The sequence below is a fragment of the Cervus elaphus genome, chromosome 17 (genome assembly GCF_910594005.1).
Source record: "Cervus elaphus chromosome 17, mCerEla1.1, whole genome shotgun sequence".
NCBI classification, from domain to species: Eukaryota; Metazoa; Chordata; class Mammalia; order Artiodactyla; family Cervidae; genus Cervus; species Cervus elaphus.
The window spans coordinates 60,585,596-60,607,751 of NC_057831.1; the positions used below are offsets into that span (position 1 = coordinate 60,585,596).

Sequence of the window (22,156 nt, forward strand, 5' to 3'; positions counted from 1 at the left end):
ATAAATGCTGGAGAGGGTGTGGAGAAAAGGGAACCCTCTTACACTGTTGGTGGGAATGCAAACTAGTACAGCCACTATGGAAAACAGTGTGGAGATTCCTTAAAAAACTGGAAATAGAACTGCCATATGACCCAGCAATCCCACTTCTGGGCATACACACTGAGGAAACCAGATCTGAAAGAGACACGTGCACCCCAATGTTCATCGCAGCACTGTTTATAATAGCCAGGACATGGAAGCAACCTAGATGCCCATCAGCAGAGGAATGGATAAGGAAGCTGTGGTACATATACACCATGGAATATTACTCAGCCGTTAAAAAGAATTCATTTGAACCAGTCCTAATGAGATGGATGAAACTGGAGCCCCTTATACAGAGTGAAGTAAGCCAGAAAGATAAAGAACATTACAGCATACTAACACATATATATGGAATTTAGAAAGATGGTAACGATAACCGTATATGCAAAACAGAAAAAGAGACACAGATGTACAGAACAGACTTTTGGACTCTGTGGGAGAAGGCAAGGGTGGGATGTTCTGAGAGAACAGCATGTATACTATCTATGGTGAAACAGATCACCAGCCCAGGTGGGATGCATGAGACAAGCGCTCGGGCCTGGTGCACTGGGAAGACCCAGAGGAATCGGGTGGAGAGGGAGGTGGGAGCAGGGGTCGGGATGGGGAATACATGTAACTCCATGGCTGATTCATGTCAATGTATGACAAAACCCACTGCAAAAAAAAAAAATAAATAAATAAAATAAAGTAAAACCAGAAAAAAAAAATCATGACAATAATACTTACTTCACACTGATAATTAAAAGAGCCAGTGTCTGTAAACCACTTAACACATCGCTATTATCATTATTTTCAGGAAGATATTAATTTTCAGAAAAAAAACTGTGATTCTACATTAATTGAAAAATATACTAGAAATATTTCCACAGGTATATTGGCAGTCTTGGCAAACTGTGCCAATCAATAGAATCATTAATTAATTTCGACTTGCGTGGAATTGTATGTGGAATTATATTTTAAAAGCAACAAACTCACATGTGACATTCCTAGCCAAATACCAGCCAGCAAAAAAGACTGTTTTCCCAAAATGGGGATGCTTAAGGAAATACACTCCCTTTTATGGACACAAGGGCTTCATTATTGGTCAAGTAATAGTTGGAAAGCTCTCGATGGAAAACAGTATGGAATAAGACCTCTGGAATATGTAAATGCAGTGCAGACAGAGTTACCTTGGTAAATATCAGTTTGGGAGTCGCCCTGGTAAATGTCCCAAGTCTCGGGATGGGAGGACTCTAGTTTTTCTCTGCATTGGCAGGCATTGGCAGGCAGAATTTTTACTGGTGAGTCACCACGAAAGCCCATAGTCTTTGCCAATGAGGCTGAGATGCCCATCTTGTTGCTGCTGCCGAAGAGCAGAGAGCGCACCGTTTGATGCCCTTGTCCTCCCTGTAGGAACTTGCACTTAGATTCAGCAAGGACAGGGTCAGGTGGAGGTGCAGCCGTGGAACCCTGTGGGCAAGCAGGCGATTTTGGTTGCTGTGACAGCTCGGTACATAGCTCAGGGCCCAGCGGGCTGCTCCCAAGGAGACCGGGGCGGTCCGGCCGCGTGGAGCTGCGGCAGAGGCCACAGCGAGCAGCTGCGGTGACGGGGGCGGAAATTCTTAGCTCCTAGGTCTCTACTGGGGAGCAGAGCTTCTCCTCCCTCAAGAACTTGGCCCAGCATCTGTGCTACAGCCATGCAGATGTCTCCAGCAGCATAGACTCTCACGCCTTTCGTCACATGGCTTCTGTGAGCACAGCCTGAGAGTCTCATGAAACATGGAGTCTGCTCCTGAAGTCCTGATGGTGCTGGAACGATTCAGCTGAAGAGAGTAAATTTCATGCATCTGGGGGTAGTGAGATAGTCCTTTTCTGACCTGTGCATGGTATTCTAAACAGCAGACTAAGGCACCTTCCTAAGATAAGGAAAGATCTGGGAAGCAGATGCATGATGGCTGCGTGGGTACATTCATATTTTTTGTAGTCACTGGGGTACATTTTCTTTCATTGAAGAAAAATGAGTCAGATATTCTCTTTACTGCTTAGTTCATGTACCAAATTTCCTGAGGCTTTTCCCATTTTAGTTTATGCAGAGAACCCATGCCCCCTGTAACTCCTAAAAGAATTAGAATGTAGCAAAAGTAAAATATACCAGTTATTACCACATTTTAGGCTTTTAATGTTTTGTTTTGATGTCTCCTTGGTTTGTTCTCACTCTAAGTAAGTCATATCTGTATTCCTGGCAAAACCACTGACAGACAAAGGAAGATAATGTGTTTTCTGTAGCCCTGTGTGTTCATTCACTGTGCTTTGTTGGACATTCCTGACTGTGGGTAAGATGATATGTGTGCTAGGTCACTTCAGTCTCGTCTGACTCTCTGCCCACCAGTGCTCCACCCGGCTCCTCTGTTTATGGGATTCTCCAGGCAAAAATACTGGAGTGGGTTACCATGCCCTCCTCCAAGGGATCTTGCCAATCCAGGGATCAAACCCACATCTCTTATGTCTCCTGAGTTGGCAGGCAGGTTCTTTACCACTAGGACCAATATAAAATAAACTCAAGTAAACGAAACACAAAACTAAAGACTCCCATACATCCCTGGTGGAGTTTCCTGCCTGTCTTAAAAGCCTCACCTAATCTTCAAAGTCCAGATCAAATGCCAACAACCTCAGAAAGTCTTTTCTGCTCCCCATAAGCAGATCTTCTTTTCTCCCTGCTGGGATCTCCTGGTTCATCCATTTCCTGTCTCACTCATTGAGCAGTCATCTCCCATTCTTCTTGAGGGTTACTTGGTTGTGTGTTTACATAAAAATGTATTGTAACCTCCTAACACAAGGGCCTTTTTAATTTTTTAAATGAGTCTTTGTGTCTTCGGCACAAACAGGAATCCAGGAAGTATTTTTTTATTTGATGATATTTCTGTCTGTCTTGATGAATCAAAAATGGCACGCATGAATGCTCAGTCACTCGTGTCCAACTCTTTGTGACCTCATGAACTGTAGCCCCATCTGGTTCCTCTGTGCATGGGATTTTCTGGGCAAGAATACTGGAGTGGGTTGCCATTTCCTACCCCAAATCAAAAATGGATTCAACACTTAGTCTTTGCCGGGGATATGATGTGCAAAACACAGAAGTGGTCTTGTCTTTGATGGGAAATAATAATGTCTTCCTTCTTTCCTGTCTATGGCTGGATGTGGGGAAATAGAGTGGGTAAAGGTAGGTAGAGGCTGGAAGGGAAAGGAAAATGAGTAGTCCCAAGAGACACGATGGGTTTGTGGGAAAGTACATACATGGCCTCTGTTGTCCTTTTCACGTAAAATTTTAAAGTTGAAAACATCAGCTCTGGAGCAAATCCCCTGCTCGTGTTCTAGTTCCAACTCTGCTTTTTCTCTGGGAGACCTGGGAATTGTTATTAAATCTCACTGAGGCACATTTTCTTTTTTTTGTTTCCATTTCTTTTTATTAGTTGGAGGCTAATTACTTTACAATATTGTAGTGGTTTTTGCCATACATTGACATGAATCAGCCATGGATTTACATGTTCCCCATCCCGATCCCCCCTCCCGCCTCCCTCCCCGTCCCATCCCTCTGGGTCTTCCCAGTGCACCAGCCCGGAGCACTTGTCTCATGCATCCAACCTGGGCTGGTGATCTGTTTCACCCTTGATGGTATACTTGTTTCAATGCTATTCTCTCTGAACATCCCACCCTCGCCTTCTCCCACAGAGTCCAAAAGTCTGTTCTGTACATCTGTGTCTCTTTTTCTGTTTTGCATATAGGGTTATCGTTACCATCTTTCTAAATTCCATATATATGTGTTAGTATACTGTATTGGTCTTTATCTTTCTGGCTTATTTCACTCTGTATAATGGGCTCCAGTTTCATCCCCCTCATTAGAACTGATTCAAATGAATTCTTTTTAACGGCTGAGTAATATTCCATGGTGTATATGTACCACAGCTTCCTTATCCATTCCTCTGCTGATGGGCATCTAGGTTGCTTCCATGTCCTGGCTATTATAAACAGTGCTGCGATGAACATTGGGGTGAACATGTCCCTTTCAGATCTGGTTTCCTTGGTGTGTATGCCCAGAAGTGGGATTGCTGGGTCATATGGCAGTTCTATTTCCAGTTTTTTAAGGAATCTCCACACTGTTCTCCATAGCGGCTGTACTAGTTTTCATTCCCACCAACAGTGTAAGAGGGTTCCCTTTTCTCCACACCCTCTCCAGCATTTATTGCTTATAGACTTTTGGATAGCAGCCATCATTTTCTACCATTAAGAGAATCCACCACATCAAATTAGATGATGTTGGGTGTCTACGCACAATATGTACTTTTGTGGATGCTCAGTAATTTCATTATTACTATCAGTCGCTCTGGTGTTTACATGTATGACTCCGGGGGGGGCGGTCCAGGAGTAGGGCAGAGGTGGCCCAGGCTGGGGATTTGCTCAGAGGCTTCCTTTCCCAGGCGGCTGCCTTCAGCTTCCTGAACAACTCTGAAGGGTGTGCTGGAATCTTCCATATCTGGACTTCATCTGAGAGCTGTGGATTCCCATCACTCAACTTCTGCTGACAATCTTCCTTTTGCCCACCATTAGCCTTACTAGCTGGGAGAATATATGAAAGGAAAGAGACATTCTACTCCTTTGGTTTCCTGGATCTAGGTTTTGTCATTATTATTTAGTTGCTAAGTCAAGTCTGACTCTTTTGCAACCCCGTAGACTGTAGCCCGCCAGGCTCCTCTGTCCTTGGAATTTCCCAGCAAAAATAATGGAGTGAGTTACCATACCTTTCTCCAGGGGATCTTCCTGATCCAGGGATTGAACCTGCGTCCCCTGAATTGGCAGGCAGATTCTTTACCACTGAGCCTCCAGGGAAGACTGGTTTTAGGTTTATTTAGATCTGAAGTGAAAAACCCTGTCCAGTATTTTCTGGGTAAAACTTTCCCGTCTAGAACTTTTTTTTCTCAAATACTAACAAAATGGATTTTCTTTCTCCCCTACCCTCTCTTGTTAATAGGGTGCTGAGAAAATTTTGTCAATGAACGAATCAGGAGAACTGCAAGACCTCTTAACCAAAATTGAGGTAATTGTGCTTTTAGCAACTTATTTTTAGTAATCAAAATGTTCAACACATTCTGATTGTAATTGAGTTTCCCTAATTGAATTTTTCCCTGCGTGTTCTTACAAATATGAAACAGGACACGTGTGGCAGTTTTAATCTGCTCCCACCTGCCGTGAGGTTTGCTCCAGCAAGAGTGCGTAGTGTTAGCGTCTAACAACCTCATGGTATTAGGGGAAAATGCCAGTCAGCTTTATTAGAACCTAATTCTCTGTTATAGAGATGGTGATGAGGTGTTTCAAGTCAGGCCATTGTCTGGAAGCACAAATAACGTTTTTATGTAAATTATTTTCCTTTTTCCCAAAGACCAGCTCATCGTTTCTAAAGATAACAGAAAAAGTTATTTCTCCAAAAGTGCACTTTCTAATTCTGTTCCTGTGCTTGTAATTACAACATCTCAGAAATATTTATTTGGATATATAATGTGTCAAATCAGTATGTACCCAGAAAGTCTTCAATCTCTCTCAATTTTATCAGCCTGTTTCTCTGTATATGCAGAATTAAATTACATATATTTTGTAGGCTAACTGGGTCATCTTGGGAGTGGAAGAGGTGCATTAGTCATTTTCTGGGCCAGTGAGCATGACTCAGACCCTCCCAGCTGAACCGTGCAGTGTGGTGACGTGGTGGAATGTGCCGTGGCCCGCTCTTTCTGGGCCGGCCTGCCTTGCTAACCTCTTTTCTGATTTTCTTCCATTCCTTCCACTTCATGGTTTCTTACTACCTTTCCTTCTGTCTGCCTAGCCTGCTGTTGTTCCACTGCCTCACTCTCCTCCACCATCATCAAGGCCCCTCTGCAGCATCACATCTTTCCTGCATCGTTCCAGATTTCTCCCACCTTCGCATTCCCGGATCCCTCTTTCTCTCAGGTGTTTGTCACAGTCATTTAATTTTTCTTACTACTCTTCTTTGAGCATCTGAGTCGTGTCCCAAATGAATTAGATGCTCCTCGGTGTTAGGAATCATGTTTTACTCATACTGTAGTCTTGCCCAGAAGGGCAAACGCAATGATGGTGTGTACTTCATAACCTAAAGCTCCTCTCAGCTCTAAAGTCTGTGCAGATGGGTTTGTTTTTTCCCTTTTGCCCCTATACTCTACTCCAGTCCCATCAATTTGAGGAAACCATCAATTTGGGTTAACATGTACCTTTTAATTTAGGTGATTTAACTCAATGTGTATTATTATTTTTTTCTGCACACTTTTATTTATACAAATGATGTTATGTAACACACCTAATTGTGTTTCAAATTCCTTTCTATAGGCACTATGCTTTTAAGAACCATCTATATTGCCTTTCATGAAATTTTCATCCCTTTTTTAAAAATTGCTTCATACTTCTCCATGACAGTACAATTGAATCCAGCTTTCTTTGATGATGGAGATGTTTTTACTCTATCCTATCCAACATAGTAGTCACTGGATGCATGTAGCTATTGAGCACTTAAAGAATAGTTAGTGTGACGGAAGAACTGAATTTTTATTTTATTTAACTCTGCGTGATTCAAATTCAAATCAAATAAAGAATTTTAAATAAGTAATATGATGAACCATATCTGACTGATGGCTTATATTTTGGACAGGGCAGCTGTACGTAGCCCATATACTATTCTTTATCTGCTCATCCACTGCTATCCTCTAACTTCTCCTTCAGATAAACTACTGCAAGGAGTAACCTTGGCCACATTTGTTTGTGAACTTCTCTGAGAGTAGAAATCACTGGATAATAGCTTATGCATGTCCCCAGTTTTTCAGGTAGTGCCAGATGGCGCTTCATTATGTTTGTACCATCCAATACTCCCTCCTACAGTGAAAGAAGTTTCCTATGTTTCCACATGCCCCACAATGTTTTACGTTGTTCCATAATTTTTGCCAAGGTAGTAGGGATAAAGATATATAGCCTTATCATTTTAATTAATGTTTTTCTGATAACCATTGAGTTTGGGCATTTCCTTGTATGCTTGTTAAATTTTTAAATTTCTTCTTCTGTATGTTGTATATTACCGTGAAGTGTCTGCCTGCAATGCGGGAGACCCGGGTTTGATCCCTGGATCAGGAAGATTCCCTGGAGAAGGAAATGGCAACCCACTCCAGTATTCTTGCCTGGAAAATCCCATGGACAGAGGAGTCTGGTGGGCTACAGTTCAAGGGGTCGCAAAGAGTCAGACATGACTGAGCGACTTCACTTTCTTTCTTTCTTTTCTTTATGTTGTACATTCTTATTCTTTCCCATTAAAAACCTTGGAAGTTTTGCTATTGTTGTTGGCTTTCAGAAGATCCTTCAATAGTCTAGATGTTAACTTTTTGTTGGTTTTAGTTATTGTCAATATTTCCTTTCCTATTTTTAGATTCTTTCTTGGTGTCCTTCATCCAATAGAAACCTTCTGATATAATCTAACCCACCATTTTCCCTTATTTTTGTGCTTTTTAACATTTATTTATGAAGTATCATTCTGTCTTAAGGTCAGAAGATATCAGCCTACATTTTTTTCTATTCACTTTATACTTGTTAACATCTGGTTCTTTCATTAATGGAGAATCCATTTCCATTTTCTTATACATAGTGAGATTTCCAGCATCCTCTATTAAATAATCTATTATTTCTTTATTGCTTTGTTCTGCCAGTTTTCAGTTCAGTTCAGTCACTCAGTCATGTCTGACTCTTTGTGACCCCATGGACTGCAGCATGCCAGGCCTCCCTGTCCATCACTAACTCTAGGAGTTTACTCAAATTCCTGTCTATTGAGTTGGTGACACCATCCAACCATCTCATCTGCTCTGTCATCCCCTTATCCTCCCGCCTTCAATCTTTCCCAGAATCAGGGTCTTTTCAAATGAGTTAGTTCTTCGCATCAGGTGGCCAAAGTATTGGAGTTTCAGCTTTAGCATCAGTCCTTCCAGTGAATATTCAGGACTGATTTCCTTTAGGATGGACTGGTTGTATCTCCTTGCTGTCCAAGGGACTCTCAAGAGTCTTTTCCAACACCACAGTTCAAAAGCATCAATTCTTCAGTGCTCAGCTTTCTTTATAGTCCAACTCTCTCATACATACATGTGAGAAAATGGATGGAATTTTCTATTTTCTACTGGAAAAACCATAACTTTGACTAGAAGGGCCTTTGTTGGCAAAGTAATGTCTCTGCTTTTTAATATGCTGTCTAGGTTGATCATAACTTTTCTTCCAAGGAACAAGCGTCTTTTAATTTCATGGCTGCCGTCATCATCTGCAGTGATTTTGGAGCCCAAGAAAATAAAGTCTGTCACTCTTTCCACTGTTTCCCCATCTATTTGCCATGAAGTGATGGGACCAGATGCCATGATCTTAGTTTTCTGAATGTTGAGCTTTAAACCAACTTTTTCACTCTCCTCTTTCACTTTCATCAAGAGGTTCTTTAGCTCTTCTTCACTTTCTGCCATAAGGGTGGTGTCATCTGCGTATGTGGGGTTATTGATATTTCTCCCAGCAGTCTTGATTCCAGCTTGTACTTCATCCAGTCCAGTACTTCTCATGACGTACTCTGTATATAAGTTAAATAAGCAGGGTGACAATATACAGCCTTGACATACTCCTTTCCCTATTTGGAATCAGTCTGTTCCACGTCTAGTTCTAACTGTTGCTTCTTGACCTGCATACAGGTTTCTCAGGAGGCAGGTCAGGTGGTCTGGTATTCCCATCTCTTGAAGAATTTTCCACAGTATGTTGTGATCCACACAGTCAAAGGCTTTGGCATTGTCGATAAAGCAGGAGTAGATGTTTTTCTGGAACTTTCTTGCTTTTTAAATAATCCAACCGATGTCTGCTGCCAGTTTTACATTATAGTAAGTCCCCATATATATATTCAGGTCTTTGAGCTTTCTCATAATTTCCCTTGATCTGTTTGTTCCTGTTTTACCAATATTGTACTATACTATTTTTATTCCTTTTAGAGTCCTATAGAGTGAATGTCCCTCATTACTCTTCTTTTTAAAGATTGATGATTTATCTTAGCTACTCATGGGTTTTTTTTCCTTTGAGTCTATAATTCCTTTATTTGGCAACTTGATTAATACTATCATGCTATATATTAACATAACCTCTCTCTCTCAGCTCAAAGAATCCTGGAAAGAGGATTTTATTCTCTTCATTAAGTCTGTCTCAATTCTACAGATGCCATAAATAATCCAGAAACATTCTTAATGTTGAAATACAATGGTATGGTACTGGCTTCTACCACTCATAGGAGTTGTAAGAGCTGTAACTCTGTTGGGCTGCTTTGCCCGTATAACAAAACTGGTAGAGAATTTTCAGCCACCCAGAAAGCCCTAAACTGCCTGTGAAGGGGCTAAGGTTTAAGCAAATTTACCCAGGGAAAGAGACTAGCCTTGGAGAAGCAGTTGGAAGAACCAGGAAAAGTGGATAAAAGACAAGATTCATATCCAAGCACATCCAATTCTTCTGATTAGCTTTCGGCAATGAAACAGGACAAATATTCCTGAGGTAGGAAACATTGGAGTTCTTTCTAAGTGGCCAGCACTGTTCCTGTTCCTGGTATTACATGTATTAAGTTATCAAACCTCAAAATAACACTGTACGGTGGGTTCTGTGACCGTCTTTTGTTTTTCAGACAAGGCCACGGAGGCCCAGATGATTAGGTTAGTTGCTCCAGACCCTGTAAATAGTGTTTGGCTCAAGATTCTAAACCCGACTCCTTGACCTTGACCATGAATCTGTGCTGCCTTCACTGTCAAATTAGTTGGCAAGTTGGTGTCTGGGAACTCTGATCACATGTGACAGGACCTAAGACCCAGGTGAGAAGATTACTGGGAGATAGGCAGAGTATTAGGTCCAGGGAACAGATTCATCACACTTGGCTCTTATGCTAGTATGGCATTGTACAGGAGATGGGCAAATAGGCAATACATTTGGAGAGAAACCAGAGAGCTCATACCAAGTTCTAATTTTCTGTTCCTAGGGTGCTGCATAGCAGACCGTGACTCCCCTGGTCTTTGTAATTCAGGCCCCAGTTTCTAACAGTTACCCCAGTAACAGAGAGGCAAGTGGCTTAGCAGCTGCAGCTGGGTCCTCAAAAATGGTGTCAGCAAATCATCTCAAGTTTTCTGGCCTAAAAATTCTAGCATACATCCCGCCCAAGTGAAACTTGCCCTGGGAACCTGAGGGGGCATGATTCGCTGATGAAGACTTGTCAGTGGCTTCAAACATGGGTAGCAGAAGCAAGTGAAATATGGCAGTAGCTGGTATGAGACTTGGGTTCAATAAAGCTAGCTGAAAGAAGATTAAATGAATTATTTTCTGTAAGAGAATGCTTGGGTGAAAAGGATGAATTAAAACACCATTTGGGGGGTAAAATTTATTTGTGTATTTACTTACATTAATAAACAAGCTAAAGATCAAAAGAAAAGAGTGTCTAAGTATTCCCCCTCAAACAATAACTGAGATGGATAGCTGATCCTGCTGGTACCCACACGGAGGAAGTCAGGTCAGCCCTGAGATGTATTAGCAAGCACCTTGTTATGGCAGACACTGAATTAACGATCTCAGATGGTAGAGAAGCTCTACTGTGCTTTTCTGCCTTGTTGTTTTTCTAAAGATTCGAGCAAACATTTTGGTGTCATTGCTATGAGGCTGCCAATATAGTGTTCATTTTCAGTACTTTTTTTTCCTTGTAAAGCCTGATTTGTCGTTCAGGAAGAACAGAAGTGAGATTCTCAACTACACACCAGGGATGCTGGAAATGGCACAGGCTGTCTGTGCGAGGTGCTGGAGCTATCAGAGGCTGGCCCGACCCTCCCTGGAGAGGCAACACTCTGGGTGATGTTCCCTCTCCGTGGAGTGGGTGGCCACAGCATGTTCAGAGACTACAGCAGCCGAGTACCACCTACTTACCTAGGCAGTCAGGCCATGGGCTCTGGCTGCCTCTTTCTGAAATTGGAACATCTTTTTAAATAAGGTTGTGGCCATACATCCCATTGGATCAAGAATCAGATTCACAAATCTGGCTTATACATTTAGGAATACAATAACAAATTTCCACTGTGTCAGCATTTCATAACTGTAAATCAAGGATCAGGAACGATTCTGCTTATTAATGGCTTGATCAGACAGAGACTAGCCTCCTAGGCACTTAACAAGCATTTGCTGAATTAAATAGTTGTTCAGTTCAATTCAGTTCAGTTGCTTAGTTGTGTCTGACTCTTTGTGACCCCATGAACAGCAGCATGCCAGGCCTCCCTGCCCATCACCAACTCCCGGAGTCCACCCAAACCCATGTCCATTGAGTTGGTGATGCCATCCAACCATCTCATCCTCTATCGCCCCCTTCTCCTCCCGCCCCCAATCCCTCCCAGCATCAGGGTCTTTTCCAATGAGTCAGTTCTTCACATCAGGTGGCCAAAGTATTGGAGTTTCAGCTTCAGCATCAGTCCTTCCAATGAACACCCAGGACTGATTTCCTTTAGGATGGACTGGTTGGATCTCCTTGCAGTCCAAGGGACTCTCAAGAGTCTTCTCCAACACCACAGTTCAAAAGCATCCATTTCTCGGTGCTCAGCTTTCTTCACAGTCCAACTCTCACATCCATACACGACCACTGGAAAAACCATAGCTTTGACCAGACGGACTTTTGTTGACAAAGTAATGTCTCTGCTTTTTAATATGCTGTCTAGGTTGGTCATAACTTTCCTTCCAAGGAGTAAGCATCTTTTTTTTTCATGGCTGCAATGACCATCTGCAGTGATTTGGGAGCCCCCCAAAATAAATAAAGTCAGTCACTGTTTCCACTGTTTCCGCATCTATTTCCCATGAAGTGATGGGACCGGATGCCATGATCTTAGTTTTCTGAATGTTGAGCTTAGAGTCAACTTTAAATGGTTGAATATAGTTTAAAACAAAATATATAGACAAAGGTGGATCATCCAGAGATGACTATGTGCTAAGTGTTCACTTTTGTGACAATCTGTTATGTGGAGTGAGTCTGCTTCATAGATAACCTGGATGAGGGAGTTTATGGTTACAGAGAGTCAGATAAGTTGCTTCTTCCTTGGTAGAATACTTAAGAGAGTTCCCAGTACTCCTAAAATAAGATTAGATGATCTGAGGTTAAAAAGAAGAAGTGCATTCATTCATTGATCTTGAAGAAAACACTGAATACTCTTGATCTTAACATCCAGTTTCTGCATTAGAGAACTGCAGAAAGCTCTTCGTATTTATGAAATTTGAGTTTGTGCCACAAAATAAACCCATTTCACAATCATTCATGAACTCCACCCTTATCCTCTGGTCCTTTGTTAGAGGCTAGGGAATTCTTGGGGACTTCAATTTAGGTGACTGTGGTATGGAGTGGATATATTCAAAGACCACACATAAATTTCCTAAAATAAAATTAATATATAAATACTAAAAGCTACATCATCATTTTTACATGGAATCACAAACAGGCCAAAAGAAAGAAGGAATAAAGAAAGAAAGAGGGAAGGAAAGAAAGAAAGAAAGAGAAGTCGCTCAGTCATGTCCAACTCCTTGTGACCTCATGGACCATCATCTACCAGGTTCCTCCGTCCATGGGGTTTTCCAGGCAAGAGTACTGGAGTGGGTTGCCATTTCCTTCTCCAGGAGATCTTCCCAACCCAGTCTCCCACATTGTAGGCAGACGCTTTACCTTCTGGGCCACCAGGGAACCAAGGCCATCCTCAAATAATGCAGAATCTCTACAGCGCTATGATGAGATCTGCCTTCTACTTGATTGTTGAGAAGATTTAGCGTGAATTCATGTCAAGTGAATAGAACATTGCCTGGTATGTAATAGCCACTTAGTAAGATTAGTCATCACTAGTCAATATTTCACTAATAAATCCTCATTTGTAGCTGAGAGCTACTTATTAAAAGAACAGGGAAATTTCTTGCTCACTGCTGTATCTCCCATGCTATACACAGTGCCTAGCAATGTGAACTTATTTGTGGAATGAGCCCACTGGGTTTTTATTTTTTTTAAGTCCCTCTCCATGAATAGATGAACAGATAGAGATAAAGAGGGAGGATGATTTCTTACCCCTTTTTTCTTAAAGTCCACCTCTAAAGAGTCGGATGTGACGGAGCAGGAGCACTACTACCGCCCCTACAGAACAGGCCTCCATCCAAACCTCCGTGAAGAGGACAGCGTTCTGTGGACTCAGCACTCCTCCTGGGCGCTGTCAGCAACCGGGTCTGCCTGGTTTCTAGCTTTGCTGGGTGTCAGGACACTGAAGAGCTACTCTAGATTTCTTAGCTGTTTGAAGATCAAAGCGTCTGTAGCCAACCTCTTCACTGAAAGTGGAAGTCTGTTTTCAAGTTCCTCTGTGATCTGAACATTCATTTTACTCATTAAAAATCTTTGTTTCATCATTTGTAAAATGAGGTAGTCTCTATTACATCAGATGCTGGATCTAGACTCTTGCTGGGCTGCAGCCTTCAGGCCTGCAGTTACTGTATTTGCTAAACAAAGAGCCCACAGTCAGTGACAGATACATCAGCAGTTTAATAGATGGGAGATTTTACACATCTCTCTTACAAGAAAGAAAGCTGAAAACTGAAGAATTGATGCTTTTGAGCTGTGTTGTTGGAGAAGACTTGAGAGTCCCTTGGACTGCAAGGAGATCAAGCCAGTCAATCCGAAAGGAAATCAACCCTGAGTATTCATTAGAAGGACTGATGAAGCTCCAATACTTTGGCCACCTGATGCAAAGAGCTGACTCATTAGAAAAGACCCTGATGCTGGGGAAGGTTGAAGGCAGGAGGAGAAGGGGATGATAGAGGACGAGATGGTTGAATGGCATCACCAACTCAATGGACATGAGTTTGAGCAAACTCTGGGAGATGGTGAAGGACAGGGAAGCCTGGCGTGCTGCAGACCATGGGGCGGCAGAGTCAGACGTGGCTGAGGGACTGAACACCATCACGTCTGAAGCAGGAGGTCCTGGAGCAGCATCCCGCCGCTGGGAGGCAGATCGCAGGCTGGACACGGCAGCAGAGTTCTTCACTCCCAGGAAGAACAGGGAGACTACCAGTTACAGGGAGAAACATTGTAGATCGGCTCATGGGTTACTAGGGAAATCGGCAGAGGAGGATGTCCTCTTTTAGCCCCTTAGGCTATGTACCCTCCTGGGGCAGAGTTCTTCCCTTCTTTAAACTATCCAAGGGGAGCCATTCTCATCTAAAGATTAGAACAGTCACTAACTCGGGTGAGGGACAGGTATGTAGGTATTTACTAATCAGGCTCTACAGTTAAGAAGGAAGGTCAGGGGCTTCCTTGGCGGCCCCAGTGGTTAATTAAGAATGCACCTGCCACTGCAGGAGACACTGATTCAACTCCTGGTCCAGGAGGATCCCACATCCCTTGAGGCAACTAAGGCGGTGAGCCACACCTACCCAGGCCAGGCGCAGCAGCCGCTGAGGCCAGCGTGCCTGGAGCCCGCACTTCGGAACAAGGGAAGCCGCTGCAGTGAGAAGCCCACGCGTGGCAGTGAGTAGCCCCCGCTTGCTGCAGCTAGAGAAAGCCTGCACACAGCAACGAAGACCCAGTGCAGTCAAAAATAAAAAATAAAATAAAAAAATAAACAAAGTTTTTAAAACTGAAGGAAGCTCAGTCATGCAAGTAGAGTGTAGGTGAAGCCGGGACTAATTGAGCGGCAGAGGTAGAGAGCAAGAGAACTGGCCATGCTGAGAGGCCTGGCCATACAATCGTACATGCTGGGTAAGCCATTCTTTTTTCTCCCCAAAGGGCTGATTTTTCTTGAGAGTGGAAATGGCCTCAGAATCTTTCCAATGCTGTGCTCCAAGACATCAGAATTCACATGTGAATCAAAATTTTACTCTCCTTTTCTGTGGCAAGGCTTTAGACCAGAAGACTGATTATAGAAGAAGTGTTTAAATAAAATGACTATATTAGTGGTAGTGTGGTCATGTGACCACAAGCAACTTAGCTTAAAGCAGCAGTTAATAAAAATCTCCTCAGATTAGGATTTATTAATAAAATAATGGCTAGTAACTGCTAGCCTTACTGAGTAGCTACTATGTGCCAGGCAGTATTCCATTCACTTTTTTTTCCATTTGTTTTTATTAGTTGGAGGCTAATTACTTTACAATATTGTAGTGGTTTTTGTCATACATTGACATGAATCAGCCATGGATTTACATGTATTCCCCATCCCGATCATTCCATTCACTTTACATGAATTTACTCATTAAATTGTCTCAACAACCCTTTAAGCAAAAGACAGATCTTACCATAGCATTGCATAATTCTGACAAAGTTGTTTTAGGATGACCTCGGTCTATCAGTGATTCCCTTTAAAATGGACACTGTGGCTTTTAGTGTTTATATATCAACTTCATTTTAGGAAATTTATGTGTTCTGAATTGCAGTGAAGTGAGGATGCTCAGTCATGTCCCACTCTGCGACCCCATGGACTGTAGCCTACCACGCTCCTCCATCCATGGGATTTTCCAGGCAAGAGTATTGGAGTGGGCTGCCATTTCCTTCTCCAGGGGATCTTCCTGACCCAGGGATTGAACCCAGGTCTCCCGCATTGCGGGTAGACGCTTTACCATCTGAGCCACCGGGGAAGTTCCTCTGAATTGCAGAGAAGTTGTTAAATAGCAGACTCATCATGTATTTAACATTTGATATTTTGGCCCTTTGAGAGTAATCTTTGTAAGTCACGTTCAAGCCCATGATATAAGATAATGTTACCAAACCAAATTTGGGTCCCCTGGCCCAAACAGTAAACCCAATCCACTCCTCCCAGGTTGTGGTGAAGGAAAGTACAGCATTTATTGTGAGGCATCCAGTGTGGGGCCAAGAAAGAGGTATGGACAGCTCACGTTTGAATTCCTCAGTGACTTTTAAGGGAGGATTTTTAAAGATAAAGGGAGGGACAGGGTCATAGGATGTTTGATCAGCTCATGGACATCCACCTGATTGGTTGGTGGTGAGGGGACAGGGTGAGTTAACATCCTCAACCTTCTGATTCCAACCTCCCTGGTGTCTACATACTAGTGATCAGCATGCAGTTCACCTCTTCCACTTGAGGCTTCCCTGGTGGTTCAGATGGTGAAGAGTCCACCTGTAATGCACGAGACCGGGATTTGATCCCTGGATCAGGAAGATCACTTGGAGAAGGGAATGGCTACCCACTCCAGTATTCTTGCCTGGAGAATTCTAAGGGCAGAGGAGCCTGGTGGGCTCCAGTCTATGGGGTTGCAAAGAGTCTGACACGACTGAGAAACGAACTCTTGATGTGGCAAGGTGGGGGTGGGAATCTTAGTATCTGCAAAACAATTCAGGGATACGGCTCAGAATATTATCTTCTGCCCTTGAGGAGTAACGAAAGGAGTTGACTTTATTTCACGGTTAAACTATTATTATTTTGTCTTGCCTGACTGTTTTCATTTGTTTCTGCTTTTTTTTTCACTTTTCTGATTAAATTTTCTCTTTGAAACTCAGGGACGGCTAGGAGTCTAAAGCTTTTCTATAAACAAGAGGCGGGGGGTGAGGTAGGAAGGTATTTGTCCCCAGGAAAGCCTTATAGGGTTCTGCTTGGTTTCAATAATTTTTAATTTGGTTGTGTGTTTATTATTACTATTATTTCTCTGTGTTAAGAGCCTGGTTTTTGGAGTAAGTGACACAGATGGTGAATGAGCCTAAGAAACTCCCTAGCATTCGCATTCATTCTAGCTTTGTTGTTCTTTGCTTGCCAGCACAAATATATTTTATGGGAAAAATCTTATGCTATTGAAGAATTTTAAAATATTGAAATGTTTATACTTGTTGTTAAGATTTATACTGTTTATTAAATAGCTACTACTCTAAGACTCCCAAGACTTCCCCTTCCATAAAAGCAACTACCCTATAAGGGTTGCCAGATAAAAATAGGATGTCTGCTTACATTTAAACCTCAATTAAACTTATGAAAAATTTTTTCAGTTTAAGTATGTCCCATGTAATCTTTGGCATATCTACACAAAAATTTATCTATGGTCTATCTGACATTCAACCTAACTGGGCATCACATATTTTTAGTTGCAAAATTTGATGATCCCAACTCTACTTGAAATCCAACCCTATTTACAATCCAGCACTAATGGGTGACATCCTAGAATCAGGGTTTTGTAAGTCCTTTCTGACTAGTTGGTGTTATTTCTGTGTAAGTCATTAAATATTTTTAACATAATCTCTGACCTGGTTCTAACACATGTCAAGGGCCTATCTACCTTATCATAGTCTTTCTAAAATTTGATAAGAAGAGCATTACTAATTCTCTTATATTTTGTTTTTAGACTACACTCTTTCTTCACTGCCTTTGTTTTTATTCAAAGTTTTTTTCTAAAGAAATTTTTATATCATGCAAAATTATAAGTCCGATGCACCATTTTTTGGTCAACTCTTGCACAATGAAACGACAAAAACCCAGCTACAGAGAAACTAAATTGCTACATACAATCTAACTTTTTGGAAGAGCTTTGAATCTCTACAAACTTGACAACATTTCTTGTTTGTGTCCTTCTGACTAGAAATCACTACTTTCCATCAAAGTAATTCCATTACTAAAATAAGATATGACATGAATTTTGCTATCTTGATCTAATAACAAAGTCAAATCGTAACTGTAAACGAATCTTACTGAATACAGAATATGCAGCTCTGAAAAGTGGTCTGGAAATATATAAATTTTAAAGCAATCAGATCCTTAATGTTTCTTTCCCAAAGCACATCCCACAGGGTACTGATTATGAGAAAATTGTAGTTGCTTTCTAGGAAAGAATTTCTGGCTGGCAACGTGGTGGGTTAAACCTAGTTAATTGGTTTCCTTTTCCGTTGGATTTCTTGGAGACGTTATTAAGTACAATTGTGAATTTCCAGAGAAAATCTGTATGTATAACTAAGTATATAAGATATGTTTGCCTGTGTGTGCATGTGTGTGTATCTACATTTCCCAAGTGTATTTTGGCAATTATTCTTGTCACAAAAGCCGGCTTTCAAACATTGCTGAGAGTTCTTATTTTGCAAGTCAGAAGCTTGTGTTAACGCCCATTCTCTTTGTATTCATTCTGTAAATGGCTCCTAAGCTCCCACCAGCAGACGGTTGCCACTTGTGGACTCTCAGCAGAGGTTATATGTTCAAAAAAGAGAATGGGAATGTGTATGGAAAATTTTCAAAATATCCTTAACGTGTTGGCTCAATAGTAAAGAATTCACTTGCAAATGCAGGAGACCCAGGTTGGATCCCTGGGTCAGGAAGCTCCCCTGCAGAAGGAACTGGCAACCCTTTCCAGTATTCCTGCCTGGGAAACCCCACGAACAGAGGAACCTGGGGGCTACAGCTCATGGGGTCGCAAAAGAGCTGGACGTGACGACCAAACAACAGCGACAACAGCGTGCTTCCTAGTTAATTTCATTTTGCTGTAGCGGGTACTTTATTTTCACTTGAGGTAGAAAGGCTGACAGTTATGGTGGGTAGTTTTGTGGACTTAGATAAATCTCAAGATTTCTATGTCTGTTTCTTTAAATGTAAAAAGAAGGTAATGATGGTAGAGGAGGGCATAGCAATCCACTGCAGGATTCTTGGATGGAGAATCCCCATGGACAGAGGAGCCTGAGGGCTACAGACCATGGGGTCGCAAAGAGTCGGACACGGCTGAGTGACTCAGCAAAGCGCAGCGCAGTGATGTTTGAATTAGCTGCTTTACGTAAGAAGGTAACCTTACGTGTGAAGGATGCGCGGAGAGAAGATTCTATGTAATGGTGCATTTGGAAGTGCTTTTTAAAAAACAGAGCATTATTTATACGTTCAATATGATGATGAATCTTCAGCTGACAGAGGCTCCTCCAATCCAGCTTTTATTTTTTCTAATTTTCCAGACTTACTATTAGTGCTGCTATTCTATAAAGATACAAAACTAGGAAGTGATACTAAAAGGAACGTTACAGTGTCTTCCTTTAAGGCAAATTAACATCTTCTGAATTTCTTTGATTTGTCAATATGTGTTTTCGTACGATGGATTTCTGGAAGTTTTCAAATGATGTGCCCTTTAACATGTGCCAGCCTTTACGCACCAGGCTTGTGGTGCCGATGCCATCAATGAGACCATGAAGGGAATGTTCGAGAGCACTCCTGCGCGTCTCTGGTGTGTTACAGGGGTGGATGATTGCAAGTCCTCCGCCGTCGTTTGCTGACATTGTTCTGTAACTGCCCACAGTGCGGGAAGGCAGGGGGGCTGATGGCGTTGTTGTGCTAACGCAGATCCTGTCCTTGTCCTCCCGCCCCCCGCCCAGAGAGTGCAGCATCCGCACGAGTGCCCCTCCTGCGGAGGCTTTGGCTTCCTCCCGTGCTGTGTCTGCCACGGAAGCAAGATGTCGGTGTTCCGAAACTGCTTCACAGACTCCTTCAAGGCCCTGAAGTGCACGGCTTGCAATGAGAACGGTCTTCAGCGCTGCCAGAGCTGCCTGGGTTAGAGTCCACACCCACGGAGCACCGGGTTTCATTGACTGAAAGCAATGACTTGGTTTATACTTTTTTTTTAATGGCCATGTTCTGGATTAATCAATAAACTTTGTCTATTATAATTGCCTTTGTTTGGAATTTTTGTCATGACTTTCATTGATGTGTTAAATAAATATTTATTCAACAGCTACTGTGTGCCAAGCCCCGTGCTAGACTCTGGTTTCTAACTGGAGTTAATGGAGGACCTGATAAAGTTCCAAGATATTCAAAGTCTGATTCCCTAACTGTGTTTGATTTTCTAAAGAAAATATAAAATATATCCAATGGTGTCTATCACAATGCCACCCTGTTGTCTAGGATCAGTTCATTCAGCTCTCCAGATGCATACCTTTTATTAATATGTGAGCCTCAGCTGCAGTGGAGAAGACAGCCCTGGTTCGTAGAGACGAATATCTTACTTATGCTTAAGCAGTAAATTATTTTTAAAGCTGTAAAAATAGTCTTGGGGCTGATGATAATCAATGATAAATCATTAATGTTATTGAATGTATTTCTTGGTGATGATGCAAAAGCTGCCAGAAGACTTCTCTGAATTTATATTTTTAAAGCTGTTTTATACTATTGTCACTTTCTTGAGATGGACACAAAATATTACATAGTTTGAACACATAGTAGAAAATATTAGCCAAGTAGACAAAAGTAAATTTTACTATAATTATCAGCTAATACCTATTTGTACACATGTCTGTGCTCTGATGGATTCCTTTATGAATGATTTTAATAAATCACCTTCACAATATCTGTGACAAGATAATCAAAATATTTTACATCTTGGTTTTGCGAAAATATATAAATATTTACCAAGTACTTTCTAATCAGCCAGGTGTGGAACGCAAGGCAAGACTTTTGCTTTCATGGAGGTTACATTCTAAGAAAGAGGGAAGTGTTAAACAGATAACTATATGCAGGACGAACCTTACAAATACTACAAAAAAGTGCAGGGTGCTCTGGGAATGTGTAGCAGCAAGGCAAACCTGGATGAGTTAGGAAATAGTCAGAGCAGACTTTGTTGAGAGACTGATATTTAAACAGAGACATCATGGATAGTTGGAAGCCAATTAGTCAAAGAATAAAAGACAGACTATTTTAGGTAGAGAAATAGCATATTTGGGAACTCTTAGATCAGAGAAAAGTTTTTGTTTGAGGAGCTGTAAGACATCCAGTGTGGATAGTTATAACCTGGTAATAATGGAGCAGTTTTCGGCTGACTAAGCCTCCTGCTATACACACATTTACTCTGAACAAAATAAGAAAAAACAACTGCTGAAGATATTGGAAAGCAACTAAAACTAGGAAAGAATCAGGATTTCAGCCACTGGAAGAAAGGAAAGAAAATGAACCCCCCATTTATCCAGCTTGCCCTCTGAGAACGCTTCCCAGTCTGCACAGAATATAGATCATAAGGAAAGTGCAAAGTTACTGATTTGAAAAGATAAAACTGGAATTTGAGGCTGCAGGGTACCTGGAATTGAGTGGAGAATTTTAAGAAATGAGAGAACCCACAAGATGGGAGTACGTAAGTCTGCTCATAAATTCCACAGGTCCTTGGCTGACTCCTAACGTATGTACACAGAGGAAGGAAGTGTCCATGAGGTGAAAGAATTGAGCAGAGATTTCAGCAGCTGCCTGTGCTGCAAAGTAAGAATTAGTTGAAGTGGTAAACAATAAATGTTTCCTGAATTCTCAGAAGCGCCCTATCTTACGGCCGAGAAGTAAGGGCTGTGTTGTAGAGCTACGGGAAGAGACACAACAGACTTGCCCTCGACAGACCTAAAGCCAAATTTCCAGGGTGTTGTGATATTTCTCAGTATGTGATCACCTGCAAGAACAAAACTCAGCCCTCAAGGAAGAGAAGGGAGTTTGTTGAATATGAAACTCTACGGTTAGCAGCCACTTAATGGTAGAGTATTAAATGCTTTGCCCCTAAGATCAGGAAGAGTGCATGAATGTTCACTTTTCACACTTCTGTTCAACCTTGTGATGGAGGTGCTAGATAGTGAAATAAGGCAAGAAAAAAGAAGTCATAAAAATTGGGGAAAAAATAAATCTCATTGTCTGTAAACAAAGTGATTGTGATATAGAAAATCAAAAGGATTCTATAAACTAGTAAATTCTAGAAGAAAACTTGCAAAATAATTAGATTTGGTCTTTATAAAGAAATTAGAAATATATACAGCAACAAACAATTAGAGTGTAAAACTAAAACAATACAATTTATAATAGTATCAGAAAACATCAAGTATGTGGAATACATTTTACAAAAGATGTGTAAAACTTCTATATGTAAAATTATGACATAGATTTTACTGAAAATTATAGAACCCAAATATATGGAAAAATATATCATGACTTCATGGATCAGAAGTCAGCATTTTAAAGATGTCTATAGTTCCAAAATAATCTCAATTAAAACCCTATGAAATTCTTTGTATAATCCA

General features: G+C 41.5%; 1 protein-coding gene across 1 annotated transcript in view; it reads left to right on the forward strand.

The window, feature by feature from the left end:
• Positions 1-19,774, forward strand: part of GRXCR1 (glutaredoxin and cysteine rich domain containing 1) — a 117,699-nt gene extending 97,925 nt beyond the window's left edge. Inside the window, exons 3-4 of the mRNA XM_043871257.1 lie at positions 5,084-5,149; positions 19,490-19,774. Coding sequence (XP_043727192.1) covers positions 5,084-5,149; positions 19,490-19,669 — 246 coding nt within the window. The 3' untranslated portion in view covers positions 19,670-19,774. The remainder of the gene's footprint in view (positions 1-5,083; positions 5,150-19,489) is intronic.
• The last annotated feature ends 2,382 nt before the right edge of the window (positions 19,775-22,156 follow it).